The sequence below is a fragment of the Mus caroli genome, chromosome 14 (assembly GCF_900094665.2).
Source record: "Mus caroli chromosome 14, CAROLI_EIJ_v1.1, whole genome shotgun sequence".
Lineage (NCBI taxonomy): Eukaryota > Metazoa > Chordata > Mammalia > Rodentia > Muridae > Mus > Mus caroli.
Window position 1 is genome coordinate 23,340,131 of NC_034583.1, and position 25,642 is coordinate 23,365,772.

At 37.7% G+C, this 25,642-nt stretch overlaps 1 protein-coding gene across 37 annotated transcripts in view; it reads left to right on the plus strand.

Moving 5' to 3' along the window:
* Pbrm1 (polybromo 1) overlaps window positions 1-25,642 on the plus strand; it is a 105,095-nt gene that overhangs the window by 7,725 nt on the left and 71,728 nt on the right. For 30 of the 37 annotated variants that reach the window (XM_029469264.1, XM_029469272.1, XM_029469248.1 and 27 more), the window contains 10 exons: window positions 1,240-1,337; window positions 4,647-4,794; window positions 6,260-6,403; window positions 9,591-9,707; window positions 12,615-12,683; window positions 14,446-14,544; window positions 18,647-18,732; window positions 19,358-19,453; window positions 20,357-20,448; window positions 24,203-24,416. In XM_029469264.1, coding sequence (XP_029325124.1) covers window positions 1,240-1,337; window positions 4,647-4,794; window positions 6,260-6,403; window positions 9,591-9,707; window positions 12,615-12,683; window positions 14,446-14,544; window positions 18,647-18,732; window positions 19,358-19,453; window positions 20,357-20,448; window positions 24,203-24,416 — 1,163 coding nt within the window. The remainder of the gene's footprint in view (window positions 1-1,239; window positions 1,338-4,646; window positions 4,795-6,259; window positions 6,404-9,590; window positions 9,708-12,614; window positions 12,684-14,445; window positions 14,545-18,646; window positions 18,733-19,357; window positions 19,454-20,356; window positions 20,449-24,202; window positions 24,417-25,642) is intronic. The other 7 variants (XM_029469275.1, XM_029469252.1, XM_029469263.1 and 4 more) reach the window with 1 other exon arrangement.

Consider the following 25,642-nt stretch of genomic DNA (forward strand, 5'->3'; position numbering starts at 1 on the left):
GGTGCTCTTACCCACTGAGCCATCTCACCAGCCCTTCTATCTCCATTTTCACATGAAGCATAGATTCCAATAAAGCACTGGCACCTAGTAGGAGGGTCTAAGATGAAGAGTATGTCACGTGGGAAAAGAGGAGTGAGTGAGTTAGCTTAGTAGGTTAATGTGCATGCTTGAGTGCATAGTCCTCTTGTCTTAGACTCTCAGTACTAGAATTAAAGTTGTGTTTCCCTAATGCCCAGCTTAGGTGGCTTTATTTTTATTTACGTTTCAAATGTTACCCCTTTCCCGGTTTTCCCTCTACAAGTCCCCTATCCCATACCCCTCCCCCTTAGGTGGCTTTTTAAAAATTATTTTTTAAATTTTTTTATGAGTATGAATTTTTTGCCTGTATGTAAAGGCATTGTGTCCTTGGAGACCAAAAGAGGGTGTCAGACACCCTAGACCTCAAGCTGAAGGCAGTTATGAGCTGCCATGTAGGTGCTGGAAATCAAACTCAGGTCCTTTGAAAGAGCAGCTAGAATTCTTAACCATGGAGATATCTCTCTAGCTCCAGCTTTCCTTTTTTTATCTTTTGTAGATTTACTTACTTTATGTATGTGAATACATACCATACACACCAGAAGAGGGCATAGGATCCCATTACAAATGGTTGCAAGCCACTATGTGGTTGCTGGGAATTGAACTCAGGACCTCTGGAAGAGCAGTCAGCACTCTTAACCGCTGAGCCATCTCTCTAGACCCCCAAACATTTATTTTTTTAAGTTAGATTATTTTTAAACAGGAGAGTTATATAAGCCAATAAGCTGATTTAGTTTAAAAGAAAGTCAGAATCAGACATAGTAATGAATACCTGTGATCTTAGTACCAGGAAATGAAGGTGGGGGACACAGATCTAATAAAAGTTACAAAAACTTAGGAGTATTTTCTGTTAGTTTATTTATATATTTATTTTGTTGTTTTGAGGCAGGGTCTTACTATATAGATAGCCCTGGCTGGCCTACAACTCACTCTGTAGACCAGGTAGGCCTTAAATTGGAGCTACCTCCTACTTCTGCCTCCCAAACATTATTTAAAAACTATGTCCTCTCAGCATGTAGCAGACTGGGGACCCCGTTGGGTACTTTGGAGGTTTTCCTTTTCTTCTCTCTTTTCCTTTTCTGGAGATGTTTTTATTAAGGAATTGGTGATAGGCCTTCATTGGATGTTGTTTGGTGATTCTTTTTCTTTTCTTCCTTTGTGTAGATTGCTGTGTGCCATGAACTCTATAACACCATCCGAGACTATAAGGATGAACAGGGCAGACTCCTCTGTGAGCTGTTCATTAGGGCTCCAAAGCGGAGGTGAGGTGGGAAACTTAGATAAGTGGGAAGAATTTTTGTTTGTTTTGTTTTGTTTTTCTTTTTTTTTTTTTTTTTTTTTGGTTTTTCGAGACAGGGTTTCTCTGTGTAGTCCTGGCTGTCCTGGAACTCACTCTGTAGACCAGGCTGGCCTCGAACTCAGAAATCCGCCTGCCTCTGCCTCCCAAGTGCTGGGATTAAAGGCGTGCGCCACCACGCCCGGCCCTTGTTTTGTTTTTCAAGACAGGGTTTCTCTGTATAGCCCTGGCTGTCCTGGATCTCACTCTATAGACCTCGAACTCAGAAATCCACCTGCCTCTGCCTCCCAAGTGCTGGAATTAAAGGCGTGCGCCACCACTGCCCAGCAATTGGGAAGATTTGACACGGGGTCTAAAGTTAGGGTGTTTGGTAATTAAGTATTCTTTCATAAGGAGTGGGCTAAGTCTGGGGTTCAATTTTAGTCTTTTTTTTTTTATCTTAATTTCAGTTTTATTCATCAAGATATTTATTTGCGTGTGTGTGTATGCTACATTGTGTATATGGAGATGTTGCAGGAGTTGATTTTCATGGTTTTTAATGTATGTAGGTTCAGAGATCTTTGCAAGTGTATTTATTTATAAGCATATCTGTATTCCCTAGCTCTTTCTACTGACACAGCATGAAATGAGCATATACAGCACTCAGCAGAGACTGGGATGATACTGGAGAACTCTTTGGTGTCAGGAAATATTTAAGTACATGGAAAGTGATGGGAGCATGTTAGAAGAACATAGAAAATAGATACTGTCAGCTGAGACTGGGGCAGGTGGATCATGATTGGGAGGCCTACCTGAGCTACATAGTAGATTCTAGGTCAGCTTGGATTATATAGTGAAACCCTGTCTCAAAACATGAAAAATTAAAACAAAATATAGAAGTACCCTAACAAAACACCCACTCACCAGACATTGAAGCAGTTTGATAATAACATAGGCTGTATGTGATGGCATGAGAGGTGGGAAGATATGTGTGAATTCAAGACCAGCCTGGCCTACATAGTGAGATTCAGGACAGCCAGGGCTACCTAGTTGCGACCCTGTCTCAAAAATAATAATCATTGCTATCATTATAACCTTTAACCTATTTGGTAAAGTAGTAACTCAGGAATCCATATGAAAATAAAAAATGAATAAATTGAAAGTATGACTAAGAATGGGCTTTCTGACTGTATTTCCCTGTTTAAATGAAGCAGTAGAGAAACCTAGCAAACACTGCTATGATCAAATGATCAGAGGTAACCTTATCAGATTAATAGAATAAGACAAAACCATGTGCAAGCTGGTAAAATTGTGTGAGTATTGCCACATCATCTCTACCACAATCTGTTCTGTAAAGAACAAGGCTGTATTTTCAAAGGAAGCCAGAAGAAGCACTCCAGTTGAGTAATGCTTTACAAAATAGCTAGCCTGTAATCTTCAAAAATATATGAAAAATCAAGGAAAGCTGAGTAGTTATTTAGAATGAAAGAAACTAAGAAAATAAAATGAAAGCAGGATTTCTGTACTCATTTTTTTTCACTGTGAAGGACAAGATTGGAATAGCTGGCAGAATATAAATAGAATAAACAGATAAGATGGTACCATAGCCAAGTTTGTTTCCTGGTTTTGAATAGTGGTCCCTTGATTGTAGGAAATCAGTACTCAAACATATGTCAGCGCTTAACTCAGTTGTTTTGGAAAATAAGTTTTTTAGAATGTTCTTAACATTAAAAGTACACTTTTTAACATTTATTAAATTTTGTGCACACGTTCATTCAAGTGTACATGTCTGGAGGTCAGAGAACAACGTGGAGGAGTTGTTTAGGTTTTCCTTCCAGTATTTAGGTTCTGGAGATTGGACTGAGGTTATCAGGGTTAGGAGCATGTATTGTCCTTCTCTGTTTAATAGTTTGCTGATTTGCTGATTCACGTTCTTAGAACTTTTATGACAGGCTTAAACTTTTTTTTTTAAAGCAGATATACATAATGGAAAATGACTATAAACTCTCCAAAGGCATTGTTTGTGACCACGACAGTGTTTGACTGTGTTCACTTTACTGTTACACATCTAAAAGGGAGCTAAATAACCCTGTTGGAGAAAGTAATCACTTAGATTATTTTTAGGTTTGCTTGTTTTGTGGAACTCCTTTAGAAAAAAAACAGAAAATAATAAATGTCATGAGCCCTAAGAAATTATCTTAGGAACTTAATTCTCATAATTGTCTCTGAAATTCCTTTGTGTCCCTCTGTGTGTCTACTTTCCGGGGTGTATTTCTTGTCACTATCCTGGGTTTCCATCTCTTTCCCCCTTGATGGTGTTGAGGGTTGAACCAGGACCTTGTTCATTCTTTTTTTTTTTTTTTAAATATTTGTTTATTTATTTATTATATGTAAATACACTGTAGCTGTCTTTAGACACTCCAGAAGAGAGCATCAGATTATGTTATGGATGGTTGTGAGCCACCATGTGGTTGCTGGGATTTGAACTTATGACCTTTGGAAGAGCAGTCGATGTTCTTAACCACTGTGCCATCTCAGCAGCCCTGCCTTGCTCATTCTAGGCAAGGACCCTCCACAGAGTTACATCCCTATCCCCACTGTCGGGATTTTGTGTTTATTGTTCTTAGACCATCGTATTTACACACAGTTTTAGATCTTTTAAATTTGGTAAGCATCTGTCTCCTTTCTATTATTAGTTGATTATACTTCATAGAAGTAATAGTACATGGCCAGAAAAGGCCCTGTGATTACTAAGTGAGAAAAAAATAACCTATTTTATAATTTTTTTTTCAAGACAGGGTCTCATTATGTAGCTCCAGTTGTCTTAGAACTCACTGTGTATTCCAGGCTTACCTCAGACTCCGTGATCTGCCTGCCTCTGTCTCTTTAGTGCTGGGATTAAGGGTGTGCCACTATGCTTGACTCATTGTGTAACTTTGAATTTTGTTGTAAGCCATTTTGGAATGAGGAAGTTTATGGAAGATACTATTCACATTGGTTTAGTCCTTAGATAATTATATTTATATTTAACCTTAGATATTTGGCATATAAACCTGATCATCAGTGTTAACTTAGATTTTTTTTTTTTTTGGTATGGTTAGTATGTATTTTGAAAAGAGAGCACACCTGCATCTTGCTTTTGGTATTTCCTTTTCTCGTAATGAGGGAGAGCCTCTTGAGGAATTTGTAATTAGATTTGTTATTTCATGTGTTGGATATTACACAGATAGATTTGAAATAAAACTTTTTATATGCTTTGAATTCGTGTTATTTAAACATACTTAAATTATAACAGAAATCAACCAGACTATTATGAAGTGGTTTCTCAGCCCATTGACTTGATGAAAATCCAACAGAAACTTAAAATGGAAGAGTATGATGATGTTAATCTACTGACTGCTGACTTCCAGCTGCTTTTTAACAATGCAAAGGCCTACTATAAGGTAAGAAGGCATCCATCAGTTTTGGAATGTATCTAATTTTATAATTGTTTTTTTTTTTTAAATCATTTATATTTTACATTTTTATTTAATTTGGGAATACTATATACTTGAGCTTCTGATCCTCTTTCCTCTATCTTCAAAATACTAGGATTATAGGTACATGTATCACGCCTAGTAACTTAAAAAGATGTGTGTGAGCCGGGCGTGGCAGCGCACGCCTTTAATCCCAGCACTCGGGAGGTAGAGGCAGGCAGATTTCTGAGTTTGAGGCCAGCCTGGTCTACAAAGTGAGTTCCAGGACAGCCAGGACTATACAGAGAAACCCTGACTCGGAAAAAAAAAAAAAGAGTGTATTTTGCCCATATGCATATAAGTACATTATGTATATGCAGTACCTATAGAGGCCAGAAGAGATTCCATTCTCTAAAGCAAGTTATAGATGGTTGTGAGCTGTTGTGTGAGTCCTCAAAACCAAAAAAATCCTAGTGCTTTTTTTTTAAGACTTATTTATTTTTTATTTATATGAGTACACTGCAGCTATCTTCAGACACACACTATTAGAGTGCATCAGACCATTACAGATGGTGGTGAGCCACCATGTGGTTGCTGGAAATTGAACTCGGGACCCCTGGAAGAACAGTCCAATAGTTTCACTCCCTATGAGCCTGTGGGGCCATTTTCATTCACACCACAAAGACTTTCCTCACGTCTTTTCGACTTTGAAAACTTTCTCTGCTTTTGTGTATTTAGGTATTGTTTTTTAGGTAGCTTAATTCTTTCAGTTTTTTGAAGTTTGCTGTTAGTCTAATGCAAAGTAGAAATAATTTCACCAGTTATTTCTATCTTTTATAATAGGTCTTTACATTGGAATTTTTATAATTAATTTTAAGTTAGGAAATAATTTGTCTTCTGCCTCAAGTGTTTCTGTAACTTTACTTCAGAATGCCTTTAAAATGAATAGCCATTTTTTTCTTTTTTGTTTTAGAAAATGGACTAAGTTGTGCATATCTTCTAATCATGAGAATTTTGATTTTTTTTTTGTTTGTTTTTTTTGTTTTTTTTTTTTTTTGGTTTTTCGAGACAGGGTTTCTCTGTGTAGCCCTGGCTGTCCTGGAACTCACTTTGTAGACCAGGCTGTAGGGCTGGCGAGGTGGCTCAGTGATTAAGAGCACCTACTACAATTCCAAAGGTCCTGAGTTCAAATCCCAGCAACCACATGGTGGCTCACAACCACCTGTAATGAGATCTGACGCCCTCTTCTGGTGCGTCTGAAGTCAGCTACAGTGTACTTATGTATAATAATAAATCTCTGAAGAAAAAAAATTTTTTGAAGTAATTATAATAATAGTATTTTCAGATTTGTCTCTTAAAATAGCAGTTCTTTGTTAAACAGGATGATTTAAAACTAGGGATTGAATCATCAATAACAGTAAATGTTCCTTTCTCTCTCTTTGCTAATGTATAGCCAGATTCCCCTGAGTATAAAGCTGCTTGTAAACTCTGGGATTTGTACCTTCGAACAAGAAATGAGTTTGTTCAGAAAGGAGAAGCAGACGATGAAGATGATGATGAAGATGGGCAAGACAATCAAGGCACGCTGGCTGATGGCGTAAGTTCGAGCACACAGCAGCACGAGGACCTTGGGAAGGAGGAGGAGGAGGGAGCGCTATGTTGCAGCTTCTGGGCTATTGTGGGAAGCCATTGTGTTAGTGCTAGAAAGTGTAAGTGAACATTAAACTGGAGAGCCACACTCCAGTTTCATGTGATCTTAAACATCCTGGACAGTGGGTGTTTCCATGGGTTGTTTTGATATTAATGCATATTTTTTGTTCAGTTTTAAACACCATGATATTACCAATGCCTAGTTCAGTCCAACAGTGCTAGATTATCAATGTAGGTAGGCAGTGTTGAGATTAAAATTTCGGAGAGCCAGTTTGAGTCACCTTAGTTAGGAATGCTTTGTTGTTTTAAGCTAGAGAACAGTTAGAACTAGAGAGGAAAAGCAAAAAGGCAGGCAAGCTTGGCAGGTGCTGGGAGTTTGGAGGTGGAGAAGAAAGAAAGGCATTCGTTTTGCAGTGGGTTGAAAGGCAGCTGCATGGCATAGGGGAGAGGGGCTTGAAAGGAAGTGAGACAGCTCAGTGTCCAGGAGAGCATCCTTCATCTTTGCCCAGCATCTGGGAAAGAGGGTGGGGCGGAAAAGGTAAAGGTGAGAAAAATTGTTATACTCTGGGTCTGCTTTATCAATACCTTTAAAGGAGTTAGTTGGACTTAATATTGGTACCAGGATAAAAACTCTGTAAGCAGCTGTCTTTAGTACACTGCACTAGGTATCTACTGCTTGATCCTAGGACATGCCAGGTGGATTCTGAACTCTGGGATTTTGCACTTGCTCTTACCTTTGCTTAGAAACAAATTTATTTAAAAAAATTTTTCTTTTTAAAAATTTTCTGTGTATTGGTGTTTGTCTGTCTGTGTGATGATGTTAGATCCCCTGAAACTGAAACTACATACAGTTGTGAGCTATCATGTGGATGCTAAGAATCGAACCTGGGCCCTCTGAAAAAGCAGCCAATGCTCTTAACTGAGCCCTCTCTCCAGCCCCCTAGAAATAAATGTAAACAGTGTGTGTGGATGTTTTACCTCTGTGTGTGTCATGTGTGTTCTTGGTACCCAAGGAGGCAGATAAAGGAGAAATAACTAGCAGAATATTGCTTGCTGAGTTCCCCGGCCTCTCAATAGCTTTAGACAAAAAATAAAATTTAGGCTGTGGCCTTTTACATTTTTATTTCTGATACTTTGAAACATGTAATCACTGAATTTTAGGTTGTTTTATTATGACTCCCCATTACCTTCTCTCATTTCTCAACCTTTCCAGCTGAAACTCTTCCCAACAAAGGGCTTGCCTATCTTTATCCATTTATTTCATTTGCATAATTGATGAAAAATAGAGACATCTTACATATTCATATTTATGTCTCTTAAGATTCTTTTATAGCTGCAAGCTTTTTTTTCAAAGAGGAAGGCACTTTCAAGCACCTAGTTTTTATTTAAAATTTTTTGTATTTTATTTTACTTTGCTATAAAATCTTAGTTAGAATATAGATTATTTAGGAGCTAGTGGGATGGCTAAGAGGTTAAGAGTACTGACTGCTTCCAGAGGTCCCAGATTCAGTTCCCTGCACCTACATGGTGGGCTACAACTATAACTCCAAGATCTAAAACCTTCGCACAGACATACTTGAAGGCAGAAAACATCAATGCACATAAAATAAAAATAAATTTTTAAAAAAATGAATTAAAAAAAGAATATAGAATATTTGACTTTATTGTACGTCTATGTATGTATGATTTTTCAAAGATAGTTTGTAAAACCCTCTAGGATATATTATCATATAATTTAAATTGTCTTATTTAGACTGTGTCTTAGGGTTTTACTGCTGTGAACAGACACCATGACTAAGGCAACTCTTACAAGTCTAACATTTAATTGGGTCTAGCTTATAGGTTCAGAGGTTCAATCCATTTTCATCAAGGTGGGAAAATGGCAGCATCCAGGCAGGCATGGTTCAGGAGGAGCTGAGAGTTCTACATCTTTATCTTAAAGCTGCTGGCAGAACACTGACTTCCTGGCAGCTAGGGTGAGGGTATTAAAGCCCATGCTCACAATGACACACCTATTCCAACAAGGCTACACCTCCTAATAGTGCCACTCATGTACAGACCATCACTGCCTGACTTCTAGTTTAAATAAAATATTTCTCATTCTTATTAGCATTGATTTACATAACATATTTTGTTCATCTTCAGCCTCCTATTATCATATCTTGCCCCCCTTCACTACCTCCAAATCTTACTACAAGTACAGTGTATGGGGTCCTTGGAATCAAACTTAGGGCTTCTTGTATTTAGGCAGACACGTTACCAACTGAGCTAAATGTCTAATCTTGAAACTTAAGAATAACTTTCTTATAGTTTATCAACTCCTGGAATAAATGTATTCACGTATCCTAGTTAGTGTCACCTGTGAATGTCTCTCAGCAGTGGGGCTGGGCGGGGAAGAAGCAGCATGGACTTTACAACTTGAGACGTCAAATGCCAGGGCATGTATAATTTAGGTCCTAAATAACCACTAATCTTATTTTCTTCTGCACAGAAGTATGAGTTGAAAGTGAAGTACTATTTACTATAAATAATTATTAGTTTGAGACAATCTTGTTGCTCATTGTAGAGATTTCTACAAACATGGGGCTTCTTTGATCAAGTACTGTTTGGGGCACATAATTCTGTGTATCAGAATAGTGTCTTAACTAGGTGCGACTAAACTCAAGTTGCTAGGTCTGAAGAACAGAAATGTTGTATATGAGTGTACTTAATCTCCATCTAGTTTTTATTTAATTTGAAGAGCTATGAAGAGCTATGAAGAATTGCTATAGCAAAGTGTGTGTGTGTGCATACACATATACAGACTTAAGTATTTATATATGGCTCAGTTGCTCAGATCCCAAAGGGATATAGATTTCTACATTTACATATATGATATTTTTATAATATTTATTACAAAATTAAGATTCATTATAGAACCTGATCTAAGAGATTTAATTACAGAAATATTACAAGAGCTTCACTAATTTAATGTAGTTCTCCATTAACAATCAAGGTACTCTTGAACCTTGAACTTAGGATAAATACTGCTAAGTGGTTGTTCTTCTGAGTTAGCGCTGTAATCTTAAAAACTATCTAGTAGTTGGCACTTATCTATGGATTTGTCTTTCTTTCTTCACCTTTTTGCCTGCTAGTCTTCTCCAGGTTACCTGAAGGAGATCCTGGAGCAGCTTCTTGAAGCCATAGTTGTAGCCACAAATCCATCAGGACGGCTCATCAGTGAACTTTTTCAGAAACTGCCTTCCAAAGTGGTAAGTGATGTGCTCAGTGACAAACGAATTAAATATTTAAATGCTTGAAGAGTTATTTATTAGTTACAAGTAAGATTAAAGGGACAGTGTTTCTGGGTAGTGGTGGCACATGCCTTTAATCCCAGCACTTGAGGCAGGTGGATTTCTGAGTTCGAGGCCAGCCTGGTCTACAGAGTGAGTTCCAGGACAGCCAGGGCTACACAGAGAAACCCTGTCTCGAACCAAAACAAAACAAAAAAAAGGGACAGTGTCAGAGGTGGCCAAGTGATACTCTTCATGGCCTCAGCAGAAACACAAAGGACATAGTCTGTTATTTTACTTGATTAGAGGTGCCTTTTTAAATATGGGTACAGGTGTTTGCCTCTGTGTGTGTGTGTGTGTGTGTGTGTGTGTGTATGTATATGCATGCACACCATATGAGTACCTGGTGTGAGAGGAGGTTAGAGATTGGATTCTCGGTTCTCTGCAAGAGCATCAGGTGCTCTTAACTGCTGAGCCATCTGCCCAATCCCCAAAAGTTGACTTTAAAAAAAAAAAGATTATTAGTTGTATATATCTCTGTTCAAGAGATAGGGTGAGAAGACGACACATAAATTCTTCCTCCTTTTAGTTTCCTTTTGTCCTGGTGATGGAAAAGGACAAATTGAGTATTCCATCCTAAGACAGAAGAGACTTGCTGGATAAGTGAGACCCTTTTAAGGTATCAGGACAAGTATGATTTCATTACAGCTTCTCACACTGCAAAGATGTCTGTGACCCTAACACTCTCTTAGTTCTTTCTAACAGTATATTTTAAGAAGAACTCGATTTCAGCACTTACTCCACAGTGATAAATAACTTCTATTAAAACTGTTTAAGTGGTGGCACACGGCTTTAATCCCAGCACTTGGGAGGCAGAGGCAGGTGGATTTCTGGGTTCAAGACCAGCCTGGTCTACAGAGTGAGTTCGAGGACAGCCAGGGCTACACAGAGAAACCCTGTCTCAAAAAACAAACAAACAAACAAAATGTTTAAGGCTTTTGTATGTGTATGCATGTTTTGCCTGTATGTGTACCTCAGCTTTTGGTACTGGGAAGATGAATCAGTCAGTAAAGTATTTGACATACACATTTGAGGACCTGAGGTAGGCTTTCAACACCCTTAAAAAAAGCTGTATATGGTTGTGCTCCTATAATCCCAGCACTGAGCTAACAAAGGTAAGAGGATTTTAGGTCTTGCTGTTTACCCAGTCTAGAAAAATTGGCAAGTTTCAGGTTTAATGTGAGACCCTGTCTCATAAAGTGAGATGAAAGTGATAGAGGGAGACAACTCATGGTGACCTCTGGCAATTCATGAACTCAGATACTGTTGATTTAGATCTTAACTTTATTTTCATTCTGTCTACAAGAACAAAAATTACTTAGGCATCATAGTTGAAGAGATGGTGGAAAGACGGTAAGAGCAAGAAGAACACAAGTTTACTATGAGATTGTGTCTTATAGAAATGTCAGGGAAGCAAGGACATCATAAGTGAACATGCTAATGTGGAGGGGAAAATCCCATAGGTCTTCAACCCTAGTCAGAGAACTAAGTCAACTGAGAAATTTGGAGAGCAGGAGAAATAGTCTTTCCCGGGGAAGAACCCCCCAAATTGGTTACCCAGTACTCAAGTCCTGATACGCACACATAGCATGTGGGCTGAGCAGGTTGCATTTCTATATTTAAGAATACACACATACACTCACACACTGACATACTCACACACGTAATAATTTGGAAATAGGGGCCATAAATTTAAGAGAGCAAAGGAGGGTGGGGATTCATGGAAAGGGTTAGAAGGAAGAAAGGGAAGGGGGCAAATGATGTAACAATATTTTAATTTTAAAATGTTATAAAAATTTTAAAAGTGAACAAAACCACTTTGGATTTTTGGTCAACTTCAGTCATTTAAGAGACAAAATTTGTAGGATAGCCTAAGAGAAATGAATGTGAGGGGCATCATGAAGACTGTGAGGGCATTTTCCAGTGTGTCTGTTTCTTGGGATGAGCTCAGATTAGATGAATTCCACAGATGTATCCCACCTGTGTTCTAACACAAAATTTAAATACCTTTACAGTATTGTGAGGGAGGAGTGTGTATGTGTTTGCAAATTTGACTCTCGTAGTTGTCAAATACAAGTTTTGTAGATGCCAGTGTTGTGTTGCAAATATGAAAAGCTTGGGTTCACCCTGACCTAAAGAATTGTGTCAGTTGGTGTGTTCCTAGAATTCCAGCCAAGTGGGAAGCTGATGCAGAAGAATTTTAATAGTTTGAAGCTAAAGTCAACTAACCTGGATGCTCTCAGATCCTCCCAGAGGCTGAACCACTAACCAAAGAGCAAGCACAGGCTGAACTGAGTCCACACACACACACACACACACACACAAAGACACACACACATATCAGATGTGCAGCTTGGTCTTCATGCAGGTCCTCCAACAACTGGAGCCATTGTCTGCCTGTGGATCCCATTCCCCTAACTGCTGCCTTGTCTGGCCTCAGTGGGAGATGATGCATCTGCAAGTTCAATCCTGCAGTGACTTGGTGTGCAGAAGTTGGGGGAGATACCCAAAAGGAGCTCCCTCTTCTCATAGGAGGGGAGGGGAGAACTGAGGGAGGTTATGCATGAGGGGGTGCTGTGAGGGGAGGTGGCATTGGGATTTAAAATGAATATATTTTTTAAAAGCTTAAAGCTAGCTTAAATTGCATATTGAGACCCTGTCTCTTCCCTGAAAAGGAAAAGAAAAATCACATTCTTTTTGCTTTGCATATAGCAATATGCTTTAGCAATGAATTTTATAAAGTTTCTCAATTTGCTGGTTGAAGAACAGACTGACCTTCTAACTGGGTACTTCAGCTTATTGAACATACCTGCTTTTGTCTTCCAGCAATATCCAGACTATTATGCAATAATTAAGGAACCTATAGATCTCAAGACCATTGCTCAGAGGATACAGGTATGATGGTGGACATCTGTAATCATGTGGGTTAGAGGAGATTGACTTAGGTACTTTCTTAGGAGTTTCAGAGTAGATAGTTCTTTTCTTCTAGTTGTAGATTTTTATTGTGTTTTAGGATGAGTATAGCTTAAGTTCAAGGTCCTAGGTTCAATTCACTCTCCTGCCAAAAAAATGAATAAATAGCTACACAAGGAGCTGGAGAGATGGCTCAGTGGTTAAGAGTACTGACTGCTCTTCTGGAGGTCCTGAGTTCAATTCCCAGCAACCACATGGTGGCTCACAACCATCTGTAATGGGATCTGATGACCTCTTCTGGTGTCTGAAGACAGCTACAGTGTACTTACATATAATAAATAAAAATAAATCTTTAAAAAAAAATAGCTACACAAGTGGGACTGGGTATAGACATTTCTGATTGTGAAGGAGGCAGGCACATTGACAATAAATAGCTTTAGGATATCTTAGAATGAAAGCTGCTTAGGATATTTGAATATAAGGTTAATGAAAATAGATACTTGTCTATGCTCTTTACCTGGTCTGTGTGTTTCCTTTCGTTCTAAATACTCTGTGGAAAACAGGCAGAACTCAAGAATTGTAGTGAAACACTTGAGATTATGTACAATCATCTCTGTGGTGATACTGCCATTTCTACTGTTGTTTGTTAACCAGGGTAGCCTTCTGGCCTGCTGCTAGGCTCCTCCTTCACAGAAGTAGAGATGAATCCTGGCATCCTTGACTTTAGTCACTCAAGATCTAAATTGTGAATTAGCTGGCCCATGGTTATTTTCCTTTGCCTTGCAGCTAAAGTGTTGGCAAAGCAATAGTTTGCCAGTGTTCAGTCTAATGGCTCCACTCACCATTTCATAGAGTCCTTCCATGTAAGATGGATGTTCGGATATTACCTTGTCCACTAGCTAGTCTTTGCCTGGCGGTCTCAATTCTGCCTTATTTGTCTTTTCCTTGTCTGGGCAGCCTGTGCTAGATAGATAGATAGATAGATAGATAGATAGATAGATAGATAGATAGATAGATAGATAGAGCCTGTGCTAGATAGATAGATAGATAGATAGATAGATAGATAGATAGATAGACAGATAATTAGATAGATAGATAGATAGATAGATAGATAGATAGATAGATAGATAGAGGCTACTCTTTCTAATTCTCCACTGTACTTAATCTTATTTCTCCATCCCTTAGAACTTACCCTGTTTATCTCTGAGTTCTAGTCTTTAGTCATATACACTTTTTAGCTGGTGTATATGTTCCTTTCTTTTGTAAACGTGAAGCAACTCTATGAGTATCCTTGCATTATTTTAGACTGAATGAGCTTTAATGTGTGTGCTCAGGCACATAGCAGAACTGGTTTTGCACTCTGCCTCAGTGGTCTTGTAAATAGAGGAAGTGCTACTTTACACTGTTGCATCTACTCTAATGAGTGAGGATCCATGGAGCGAGCGCTTAGTGTCTGGCTAAATAAAACTTACCTTACTTGATTTTTTTTTTTACATGGTAAGTTGTTTTTATAAAAATAATACCAGATTCTAGTTTTTTATGTATCACAAAATATACCTGTAAAATAAGTACTAGTAATAATCTGTAAAAGAGGGAAATAACTTTTAAGTGTTGTTGTTCAAAAGTGTACTTCCCAGTGATATTTTGGACTATAATGACAACTTAAAAATGCTTAGTCTTTTTCTTTAACCGTTATATTCAACTCTTACTAAGAAGAATTGCTATTTTCTGTTGTTTACTACAGAATGGAAGCTACAAAAGTATACACGCAATGGCCAAAGATATAGATCTTCTAGCAAAAAATGCCAAAACATATAATGAGCCTGGGTCTCAAGTATTCAAGGTTGGTTTTTGCTGTTGCTATTTTCATCAATGAGCGTAGGAACTAACTTAGGGCCAATGTTTGTTATAACCTTAAATTCCATCCATTAAAATAGAACTTAGTGGTTTAGTATTTACAGAGTTGTGTAGCCATTACACCAGTCACTTTCATTTCCCTACAACTTCCCAAACCCTAGACAATGTGCATCTACTTTTCTGTCTCTACACATTTGTCTATTCTGGAAATTTTATATAACATGGATTCCTTTGTGAGTGATTTTTTTGTGTGTGTGTATAGCATACTGTTTTAAAATTTGTGTGTACTTAGTCTTTTTTCATCACATTAATTAGCATATCTTACGAATGATGCCATATGTTTTTTCATTCGCTTATTACACATTTTAGTTGTTTCCATTTTTAGCTCTTATGAACATACAATTAGGAACCTTCATATATATAAGGTCTTTTGTGAGCATACATTTTCATATTACTTGAGTACATACTTAGAAATATAATTGCTTGAGCATACATTAACTATGTATTTATTCTACTGAAGAATTGGCAGAATCTTCCAGAGTAACCATAATGTTTTACATTTCCCACCTGCAGTCTATAAATACTGCAGTTTGTCTTCCTGTCACCAAACACCTGCTTTTCAGTTTTGCTTTTATTATGGCCATTCTAGGAATATCACAGTATGTTATAGTTTTGATTTGCTTTTCGTTAATATAGTTAATAACATTGAACATCTTTTTATGTACATAGTGGCTATTTGTGTATGATGTTGTCCTCTTTGGTGAGATGTCTATTTTGACCCTTTGCCCATTTTGAAATTAGGTTACTTCTCTTTTCATTGTCATTTAATAGTCATTTATATACTGTGGATATCATGTCCTTACCAGTTGATTTTAAAGTACATTCTCCCATTCTCTTGTCTTTTTACTTCAGAGTAATTTATTTTGACATTATTAATTTTGATGAGTTCTAGTTTGTTCATTTTTTCTTTTTTTTTTTTTTTTTTTTTTTTTTTTTTTTTTTTTTTTTGCTTAGATTTTAGCTACCATAGCAAGAAAATTGTTACCTAATCCAAGGTCAAAAATATTTCCACCTATATTTTCTTCTTAAGAATTTTATAGTGGTGGTGCACGCCTTAAATCCCAGCACTTGGGAGGCAGAGGCAGGCAGATTTCTGAGTTCGAGGCCAGCCAGGTCTACAGAGTGAGTTCCAGGACAGCCAGGGCTATACAGAGAAACCCTGTCTCAACCACCACCACCCCCCAAAATAAGGGAGAAAAAAAAAAGAATTTTATAGTTTTAGATCCTATATTTCGATCTTGAATCTAAGTTGAATTAGTTTTTGTATATGTTAAGTAGTAATTCAAATACATTATTTTACATGGATTGTTATCCCAACCTGACTTTAAAAATTATTATTTCTTCATTGAATTGTGTTGGCATCCTTGTTGAAAATGAATTAACCATAAATACAAAGGTTTATTCCTTTATTCTTGTCTTCTGTTCATTTAAGCATTTAGTTTTTTGTAAGTATTTAGTCCTTAAACTTGGTAAATATAGAAAGCGTCCTTTGAAATGTATATATTATATAATAACTGATTCCTTTGCAGTTGTCACTTGGAAGCTTTCTAGTCTAATAATGACTAGTTGATTGTAGCAATGTCTTTGCTTAATTATTGAGAATTGAGGAAAGAGTACTCAGAAAGTCTTTTGCTAGTAAAATCATTACATTTTCAGAATGCAGGCCAAAAATACTGAAAATTGATGTTGGTACTTAATATAAACTTTTATTTGTACTTATTTGGTGCTGAATTTACTTGTGTGCCATGTTTTGATTTTGTTGGAATATCTTTTTCTTCTGTGCAGCCCCCTCTGCATAGAGATAGTCTGGTTCTTCCCAGTGAGGGTCATCTCAGTGTGGAGGGGAGCTCAGGCATGGCTAGTCCACCACAGACAGCCTCTCCTCTCTGTAAATCCAGCAACACATCTGGGGTGCTTTGTTCACCTGCATTTGTTCAGTGTCTACAGACTCTATATCTAAACCCTTAGTTCAGCATTACTCTCTTATTTTTAAGCATGTGCAGCAAAACTTAAGCACTTTTTGGGGGGTTATTCATCTTGTGCCCCATTATTTGGCCTGGGCATACCTACTGGCTCCACCATCATACTGCTGTGATGGCACACACTGCTTCTTTAAAGTTACATCTTTCAGGTACTTAGTGGCTTTTCAGATATGTATATCCCCCATGGCCTGGGCAGTTTCACAGGTGTCCCCCTCCACACCCCTAAGTGTACTATGTAAGGGAGGTAGTATCTGTAACATTGTTTTCTTTTATTATTTTATTTTATATGTGTGTTTTGCCTGAGTGTATTTACCCCATGTACCTACCATGCCTGGGGAGTCCAGAGAGGACAATGGAACCTCTGGAACTGGAGTTACACACCAATAGTTATGAGCTGCCACGTGGGTGCTGGGAATCAAACCCAGGGCCTTTGGAAGCACATCCAGTACTATTTAACTGCTAGGCTATCTCTCCAGCCCTTCATGGGTATCTCTAAAATAAACATGAAAATCTGAACCTCTTGGTTTCTATGATTTTGTAAAGCTTTCTCAGTCGAGAGCGTAGTAAGCCATGTTACAACTTACCCATCTCAGACTGCTTTTCTTTTTTTGTTTGTTTTTTTGAGACAGGGTTTCTCTGTATAGCCCTGGCTGTCCTGGAACTCACTTTGTAGACCAGACTGGCCTCGAACTCAGAAATCCACCTGCCTCTGCCTCCCAAGTGCTGGGATTAAAGGCATGCACCACCACACCCGGCTTCAGTCTGCTTTTCTTTTGCATTTAAAAAAAAAAAAGAAAGAAAGAAATTTGGGTGAAGTTGGGTATAGTAGTGCACACCTTTAATCCTAGCACTCCAAAGGCACAAGCAGAAGGAATCTGTGACTTCAAAGCCAGTTTGGTCTACATAGAAAATTCTATGCTATCTATGTTAGAGAATCCAGACCTATATAGAAAGAACCTGATGGGGGAGGAAGAAAGAGAGGGGAGAGGAATACTTGAGTGAGAATCAGTAATGGGTTAGGAAGTCCTTAATATCTTACTTTGTGAAAGGACATTTTAGTGATATGTAGTACTGTTTGCTAGTATAATTTTAAAAGAATTATTCAAATTATTTTCCCTGAATTAAGTTGTTTTTATTTATTTATTTATTTTTTATGAAGCAGAGTTGGAGTTTATTGAGAATAAAGTTTTAATATTATGGGGATTATTGCAAAGATATATGGTAGAGAAAGGAGAATAAGTACCCAAGAACATGGGTCTGTGCTTCTCAACAGAGAGTCAACCTGAACTAAGTCTTAAAGCAAAGGAAACTTTGGATCTAATGTGATAAGTTGCTATTAATTTAAGCAAGTACACTTGTGTGCATTTTTTTGCATATATGAAAAGGTAATTTATAAAATACATTAGTCACTTCTTTAAAAGACCTAGTTATAGAATCATTACATGGTACATGGTATTTAGGATGGGACCTTCTCAACAATTGTTTTATAGATCAGACAGAGAGATGATAGATATAGATACATACATACATAGAGATAGGTAAGAGTAGAGACAGATTTAAAATTGAAGAATTACATCTTTATTTGCATTTTTAGATAATTTTATACAAATAGAATTCATTATATTTTGTTATTAAATCTAGTGTGCCCCTTAATTGCCAAATTATAAAAGAACGAGCAGCCTTTTAAACTTGTACTTAACTAGTGATAACTTTTGAAGATAATTTGGAAGTTTCTGGGAAGGTATTTAAGGATGCAGGTTTACAGCTAGTGAATAGAAATCTGTTGCAAATGAAAGAATAACATGAAAGCCAGCATGGGTCAAGATAGTGTTCACTCTTATCCTGCACCGCTTTGTTTGTTTATCCTTTGTTTATTCATTTTGGGTATGCGAAGACCTAAATATATGGAGGTAAGAGTACAATGTCTCTGTCTACCATATGGGCTTTAGTGATGGAATTCAGGTTGTCAGATTTGGTGAGAAATGCTTTCTACCCACTGAGCCATCTACTGAGTCTTTTCTAAGCAAAGTCATTTTATCTTGCTAGGATGCCAATTCGATTAAAAAAATATTTTATATGAAAAAGGCAGAAATTGAACATCATGAAATGACTAAATCAAGTCTTCGAATAAGGTAAGTTTAAGATATCTTAAGAGCCTTGTGCCTGTTTGCTGAACTTTTAGCTAGTAAAATTAATACAGTAGAAAATAAGATTAATTTATAGTTGATACATGATTCTGAAAACAGCAAAAGAAGTGTTTTTAGCTGTTTCATTGTAGCTGAAGAAAGTTATTTGAAAAGATGATGGACATATATATTGTATATTATGTATAATACTGTGTATTTATATTTGTAATAGGACATTTAGTCAGAAGATCTCAAGTCTCATTCTGGCTTTTCTTTCATTAGGACTATCTTTGAACAGGTCTTAGTCCTGGGGTTCCATTTCCTCTTAAATGAAATGGGAACGTTGAGTGCTTTCAAAGCTTTCTTCCCCCTCTCATGTTTGTTTCAATACGGTATCTTCTGACTTTGTAGTAAACATAGTGCATGAAGATTAGTCCTGCCCATTTCTCTAGTGTCCCCAGATCTTGACACAGAACTTGCTGCATAATAGATGCTCAGAAATAGTTTATTACTCCTCTTAACAGAATATAGTTGTTTCCTTTTTTTTCCCCCAACATTCTGATTTTTAGTTATTCAGTCTATAAGGTTTTTTTTTATTTTATTTTATTTTATTTATTTTATCTTTGGATAGGACTGCATCAAATTTGGCTGCAGCCAGGCTGACAGGTCCTTCGCACAATAAAAGCAGCCTTGGTGAAGAAAGAAACCCCACTAGCAAGTATTACCGGTGAGAGTCAGAGGGTGTAGTCTGAAAGCTGATTCATGCTTATGACAATAGGCATGCTAGCCAGAAGGCGATCTTAAAGTATTATCTTTAGGTTTTAAGGAGGATGTGCCAAGTACTTTACTTAAAAAAATTGAGGCAAGAGCTGGGCATAGCGATGTATACCCGTAATTCCAGCAGTTGAAAAACTGAGGCAGGAAGATTGTCAGTTCAAGGCCAGTATGGGTTATATAGCAAAATCCTGTCACAAAAGTAACCACAAGTAAGTTAAGGTTCTATGGTAGACCTTTCCTCACCTCACAGATAACACTTAAGCATTATTAAGTAGTGTTTAATGTTACAAATAAGATGTGGTATTTTTATAATAGAATTTGTTACTGTAAAATTCGAGTGTTTTAGATGACAATAATGAAATCCTTACTTTACATAAAATATGGAGTAGTGTACCTCATTTAAGTGAAAAACAAATTGTAGTAGTCTACTCTATCTTTCTGCTACCATTTTCTCCTTTTTAAGGTTTTATGTATATGAGTGTTTTGCCTGCATGTATGTCTGTGCACCATGTGAGTACAGTGCCTGTGGAGGCCAGAAGAGGGGGTCATATCTATTGGCACTGAAGTTACAGATAACTGTGAGCTGCCCTTTGGGTGCTAAGAATCACACTCGGTCTCTCTGGATGGGCAGCCGGTGTTCTTAACTGCTGAGCCATCTCTTCAGCCTCAACTTTTCTTTTTTGAGAAGAACAAAAATCTCACTTTTCTTTGCTAAGACTATGAGGAGTATTATATATTAAGGAGGCAGTTAATAGGAATTATTTTTCCTTGTATTAGCACATTTTAACTATTTCATTAAGGTATGCAAATCATAACAGTGTTCTGTTTTCTAATTGCTTGTTTTTCTTTATAGTAATAAAAGAGCAGTCCAAGGGGGTCGCTTGTCAGCAATTACCATGGCACTTCAGTATGGCTCAGAGAGTGAAGAGGACGCTGCTTTAGCTGGTAGGCATTTTTAGATTGTGGTCCTTCTGGCTGAGGGAAATTGCACCAACTTTGGTCTTGGAGTTGGTTAGTTTTTTTAAGAAATGTTATTTTGTTGCATTGATGCAATCTTGGGTAAGTAAAATTGTCAAAGGCAAATTGTTTTCTGTTAATGAACATAATTGGATAAACAGAAAACTTGAACATAAAAGAGTAGATAAAGATATATATCAGGTAAGAGGCTAGAGAGACTGCTCAACCATGATAGGGGTTCAGTTTCCACCATCTACATGGCACCTAACAACCCTTTGTAACTCAAGTTCCAAGAGACCTGGCACCCTTTCCTGGCTTCTGTAGGCACTGCATGCATATGCTGTACAGGCACTCACATAAAATAAAAAGAACTTTATTTTCTTAAACAATGTATCAGGTGAATAATAACCAAGAAGAAATAAATTACCAAAGAGTAAAGAGTAGCTGTAGTTGTACTGACTTCTGATAAAGTTAGCTCTCAAGTACAGATAGTGACAGATAAAAGTGTTAGGTCACAGTGATAAAGGTTTGTTTCCTTGGGAAGGTGTAGTATAAGAGCTCCAAGTATGTAAAACAACAACAACAACAACAAAACATATGGATCTTTGTGTGAAACTTGAAAATCCTGTCTTTGGAAGTTAAAGGGCTCCTCTCACAGTCGCTAAATGAGCAGATGGTAGCTGTGGATTCATTAACTATGGCGCCAGCAGCGCACTAGGCATTGAACCCAGGGCTACATTCATCCTAGACTAAGCCCCAACACTGAGCAGCATCCCCAGCCCTTGTATAGACTTCTTTGTATTATTTTGCTTCCTATTGTTGAAGCAAGTTACCACATTTTTACTTATTTAGAGCAACATTATTTTCTTGTAGTTGTGGAGCTCAGGTATCTAAAGTCAAGGTGGTGAGTAGGCCGCTAAGATATAGGAAAATCCATTCCTCGATTTCTCTGGCTTCTAGAGACCACCTATATGTATCCTTTGGTTCATAGTCCCTTCTTCCAAGTTCACATTGTAGCCTTGGTATTTATTATCCTTTCTTCCTGACTCTTTGGTTGTAGTGTGCTTGTCATTCTTTTTCTTTTTTAAAAAGATTTATTTGTTTAATGTATATGAGTACACTGTAGCTGTCTTCAGACACACCAGAAAAAGGCATCACATTCCATTACAGATGGCTGTGAGCCACCATGTGGTTACTGGGAATTGAACTCAGGACCTCTGGAAAAGCAGTCAGTGCTCTTTAATCACTGAGCCATCTCTCCAGCCCCACGTCCTTTTCATTATTTTTAAGAGCCTACTTAATCCACTTAAATCTTCTTAAGTCAAGATTGTTATTAAAATTTGCAAAGTTCTTTTTATGACATAGGTAACATTTACAGGTTCTGTGGATTGGAACGCTGATCTGTTCTAGTGCTTATTACACACAGCAGGCTTGATATATATGTTCTGTACTTAGAAAATAGATATTTCTCCCCAGTTCACAGTTATCAAAATTGACTTTATCTACTGAGCTTGACATAAATTTCAGTAAATTTGAACGGTTCAGAATTATATACTGCATCTTTTTGATATTATAAGATAACAACTAATAAAGAAAACATAAAGTTTAAAAACCTTACTGGGGACCAGGCATGTAGCTCAGTTGGTAAGAGCACTTGCCATACATGCATAAAACCCTGGTTTTGATCCCTAGTACCTCATAAAACTGGCTCTGGTGTACATGTAATTTGAGCACTCTGGACATAGAAGCAGAAGGATCAGGAAGTTAAGATGAACCTAGCTTTCAGTGATACCTTTCTAGTCTCTTCAGGCACCTGTACACACATGCACGTGCGTGAGTGAGTGTGTGTGTGTGTGTGTACAAATACATCTTCAGATAAATGAGAAGCATGGCTTTTATATTTCTATAAAAATCACTATTTGTTGTGTTCTGGTATTTCTATGACTTAGCTTCTACCTGAACACTTCCTTATTAAGGAATTGTTCCTCTCATGTTATAGATGAAAGGGACAAAGTGAGACTTCATGCTGAATTATGTCTGAGAGTGTCGGCCTAATCTAAGTTTATACTGTGGTAAATGTGTTGGTCTTCTATTTTTCTAACATTTTTGTTTAGCTCACAATTTTGGAAGTTCTAGTCTGTGATCAGTTAGACCTGTTTCTCGTAGTCTTATGGCAAGGCAGTATTCATTTTACATACTAGGGGCTATGGTAGAGCAAAACCTTCTCCCTGGTGTTGGGTAAGTGAAATGAAAACAGAAATAGGTCTCATTGCCTCCTTCAGATGCATCACTGTCTCCCCCCCCATGCCCAAGACGCCCACTAATCCACACCTTTAGTGTCTCCCACCTCTCTATGATGCCACTCTGAGGAGGATGCTTTTTAACACGTGAGACTTGGGTGGGTGGGCTGTGATTACAGATCCTGGCTGTAGCAATGAACTTCATGCTTCTGTATTAGTTCTGAGATCTCTGAATAACTACTTGTTCCTTTTGGCTAAACATAGCAGGAAATCTGAAGAAAACATTTTTTAAAAATAAACTATTTTTTAGTCTTTTAACTGAGTGTAACTTTTGAATTTAATATTTCTAGATATTTTTCTATTATATGCAATTATACTAAATACTTTTTAGATTTATTTTTTGTTTATGTGTCTGTGTGAATGTATAGTGAGTGTATGCTATGCATATGAAGGGAACCAGAAATCAGATCCTCTGGAGCTGTAATAAAGGTTCTCAACTGCCCAACGTGGGTTCTGGGAAACAAATTCACATTCTCGGAAACAGCAGCAAGCATTCTTTTTTTTTTTTTTTTTTTTGGGTTTTTCGAGACAGGGTTTCTTTGTGTAGCCCTGGCTGTCCTAGCACTCACTTTGTAGACCAGGCTGGCCTCGAACTCAGAAATCCGCCTGCCTCTGCCTCCCGAGTGCTGGGATTAAAGGCGTGCGCCACCACGCCTGGCTAGCAGCAAGCATTCTTAACTGAGCCATCTCTCAAGTACCTACTCTAATCATGTTTAACATTGTCTTTAAGGAAAATTAGAGATCTTTTAAAATCATCTTCAAAGCTGTGCATAGTTGTATGTGCCCCAAATACTAGCACTTTAGGAGGTAGATGCTTTTCCTGTAAGCCAGCCAAGTCTATACAGTGAAGCCATTACTCAGAAAAGAAAACCTGCCAGGCTTGGTGGTGCACGCTTTTAATCCCAGCACTCGGGAGGCAGAGGCAGACGGGTTTCCAGAGTGAATTCCAGGACAGCCAGGGCTACACAGAGAAACCCTGTCTCAAAAAAACCAACCAACCAACCAAAAAAAGTCTAACTAACTAACTAAATAAAAATTGTTTTTAGCTGAGCATGACTGAGCTTGCTTGTAATTCTAGATGAAAGCAGGATGATTTCTGAGAGTTATAGATTAGCTTGGGCCATAGTGTAGGGCCCATTTATAAACAAACAAAGAAACACAGAACTTTAAAGTGTTGGTTCTGGAGAGATGGCTTGGTGTTTAAAAGCACGCCCTGCTTTTGTAGATGACCCAAGTTCTATTCCCAGCACCTACAAGGCAGCTCACAACTCTGTAACTCCAGATCAAGAGGATCCAATGCCCTCTTCTGACCCGTGGGCACCAGGCACCCATGCATATATGGAGGCAAAATACTCAGACACATCAAATCTTTTTAAGAGTTATTAAATTCGATGTTGATTGTTTTTTCTTTATTCCCCTGGTGACTCTGCTTGTCTTGTCAGCTGCACGCTATGAAGAAGGGGAATCTGAAGCCGAGAGCATCACTTCCTTCATGGATGTTTCCAACCCCTTTCATCAGCTTTACGACACAGTTAGGAGCTGTCGGAATCACCAAGGGCAGCTCATAGCTGAACCTTTCTTCCATTTGCCTTCAAAGAAAAAATACCCAGATTATTATCAGCAAATTAAAATGCCCATATCACTTCAACAGATCAGGTAAGACTTTTTCTACATTACTCAGTATAGATGTGTCTTCTTGTAGTTGAAGTTGCACATACCTTTAGCTTCCGGAAATAGATAAGGACATGAACTGATATAAAATGTTTTCTTCAATATTTAACTATCTGTCTTATAACTGAGTAAAGTAAAAACAAAAAAACCTTCGTGGTTACACTATCATCGTGGTTACACTATCATTCATTGCTATTTACTTCGTTAGCTTTTTTAAAAAAACAGTCTTGTAGTATAATCATGATTGGCTTCAAAGCTCTCTTGATCAGCATATACTAAAATGCAGAATGAAGGCTAACATGTGCTCTAAGTGTATCATCCTGTGTAATAAGTCACCTGTGAGATGTTGTGCTCTTAAAATGTGATGATTGCAAGTAAGAAACTTGATTTTAAATTTCATTTGATGTTATTGGCTGTGTGATTCAGCATGGTCCTAGTAATATTCGTTAGCATGGAGAAGAAGACTGGGCTGTGTGATTTAGAGTGCCTTTGGGTTCAGTCTCCAGCCCCACCCAAAGAAAAGAAAAGAAAAAAGAAAAGAAGAGGAAAAGAAGTTAAGAGAACCTAGTCAGTGTGGCTCCTCATGCCACTATTGTACTAGGGTCTGCCATCCCCACGTGTCCTCATTCCTCTGCCTCCATCCTCCAACCCTCCCAAACACCACACTGCCATTGAATAACACTGGGGTAGTAAATATCTGTAGACACAGAACAAGCTATTGGTTTCAGGTTTGGATTCTGTTGTGTGGCTGGTGTACATGTTGTAGAATGCAGTCTCATGTATACCATAAATTGTATAGACGTCTGAGGACGACTTTCAGGAGTCAGTTCTTTCACTTTTGCATCTGGGAATTGAACTCAGGTTGTCAAACTGTTGACAAGCTTTTACCCACTGACTCATCCTGCCAGCCCAGACTTTCTGTTCTTTGTAGGTGTTCTTACCAAGTATTGCTATCTTCACTTTTTGGTTTGTCAGGAATAAGTTGAGAGCATATTTTAAAGTCTAGTGTTAGGCTTATGAGCTAGTACTGAGAACTGAATTTGTACTTAATTGTTTTTGGTATATCCAGTAATATTTCCCACTATTTATATTTCCTTAAGCACTGCACAGAATCTGAATATCTTTTCCGAAAACTTAAAGTAAAACTTTACATGCAGATTGGATAGTACTATTCTAATAAAAAGTTTGGGATCTCTATATTCACTTGATGA